Here is a 1,513-nt window from a genome sequence, read left to right as displayed (position 1 = left end):
GGGGGGGGACAGAGGCTGTGTAAAAGCCTCCTTCCCTAGCACCAAAGAGGTTATTTATATCCCTAGCACTGACCTTTGAACTTTGACCTGATGTTGGCCAGCTCCTTGTTGATCCTCTTGATCTCCGCCTCTTTGCTCTTGCCTGGGGGAGACAAAGATAAAAGTCACATCAACATCAGTTGGAGTAGTTTTGGGGGTTTTTTGGGTTGTTTTTTTGTAAGTAAGTGTTTTACGGCACTTGCGAGACAATAAGGTCATATAAGTGCCGAAGATTAGAGGTGTTACAAGAGAGTAACAAACATACAATAAAAACAAGTAGGAGAGATAAGGACGATAGATGTTTGATGGGAAAGAAGAAGCAAACCACACCAGAGCACCCGCCAACCACCCACTTATTAAGTGTTTTACGGCACTTGCAACACAAGGTCATGTAAGTGCCAAAGATTAGCGGTTTTAGTTTCAGTACGGTAAGTGTTTTACAGCACTTGCAACCCAATAAGGACATATATGTGCTGAAGATTAGAGGTGCTACAAGAGAGTAACAAAAAGAGCAATAAGAGGGGAGATAAAGATGAAAGACGTTTGATAGGAAAAAAGGAGCTAACCACACCAAAGCATCCCCTCAGTTTTAGTAGAGGTTTTACGGCGCTCGCAACTGCAGAAGGCCATATGGGTGCCAGAAGATTACACGTGTTACAAGAGAGTAACAAACATAAAAAAGAAGAAGGGGAGATAAGGACGATAGATGTTTGATAGGAAAGAAGAAGCAAATCACACCAGAGCACCCGCCAACCACCCCCTCAACATCAGTTTGAGTTGGAATAAACATAAGATACAATAACTGTAACCATATAGTGCAGGGAAGAACAAAGACAAACTACTGAGGGAAAGAAAAAAAGAAGGACTTATCAGTGGCACTCTCCAACCACCCGCACACATCAGCATCAAAATCAATATCAAAATAATATTATATCTTCATTCACAAAGACCTCATACCACAGTGTGTGCTGAGTGTTAATTTAGTCTTAGCAAGAGTTTCACGGAACTTGCGTGCCGAGTATTAGAGGTCGTGTTACCTGAGAGTAACAAACACAAAAAGGAGGAGGAGCAGAGAAGAAGATGATAGATGTTTAATAGGAAAAACGGAACATTAAGCCCAACCAGGGCACCAGCCAACCACCCACACCACCATCCAATCATCTGTGGACCCCCCCCCCCCTCACCAAAATAAAAACAAACAAACAAATAAAATAAACAAAAACTTGTGTTCTACAAGTCAAAGGGTGCTATCTAGATCTCGGACCTCCAGCACATCGAAGTAGATAAGACGACAGATGGTTTTTGTGCCGGGCGGATCAATTGTCTGTCTGTCTGTCTGCCTATCTGTCCGTCCGTCCATCCGTCCGTCTGTCCGCATCATCGGAAGTCATAGGTTGTTGACTTAATCATCTATTTCTCCGGCTCCCACTAACGCCCAACGCCGGGCTCACCACACCCACCACATGGCGCCACC

General features: G+C 44.0%; 1 protein-coding gene across 1 annotated transcript in view; it reads right to left on the bottom strand.

Moving 5' to 3' along the window:
* The window catches only part of LOC101861268 (AP-2 complex subunit alpha-2), a gene marked incomplete in the record, with an annotated part of 48,945 nt that overhangs the window by 22,447 nt on the left and 24,985 nt on the right, over positions 1-1,513 (bottom strand). Inside the window, 1 exon segment of the mRNA XM_013079160.2 lies at positions 43-142. Within this exon segment, the coding sequence (XP_012934614.1) occupies positions 43-142 (100 nt within the window).

This window comes from Aplysia californica, unplaced genomic scaffold (assembly GCF_000002075.1).
Source record: "Aplysia californica isolate F4 #8 unplaced genomic scaffold, AplCal3.0 scaffold00042, whole genome shotgun sequence".
NCBI classification, from domain to species: Eukaryota; Metazoa; Mollusca; class Gastropoda; order Aplysiida; family Aplysiidae; genus Aplysia; species Aplysia californica.
The sequence above is the reverse complement of the archived record's forward strand: the minus strand, read 5'-3'. Positions and strand labels throughout refer to the sequence as shown.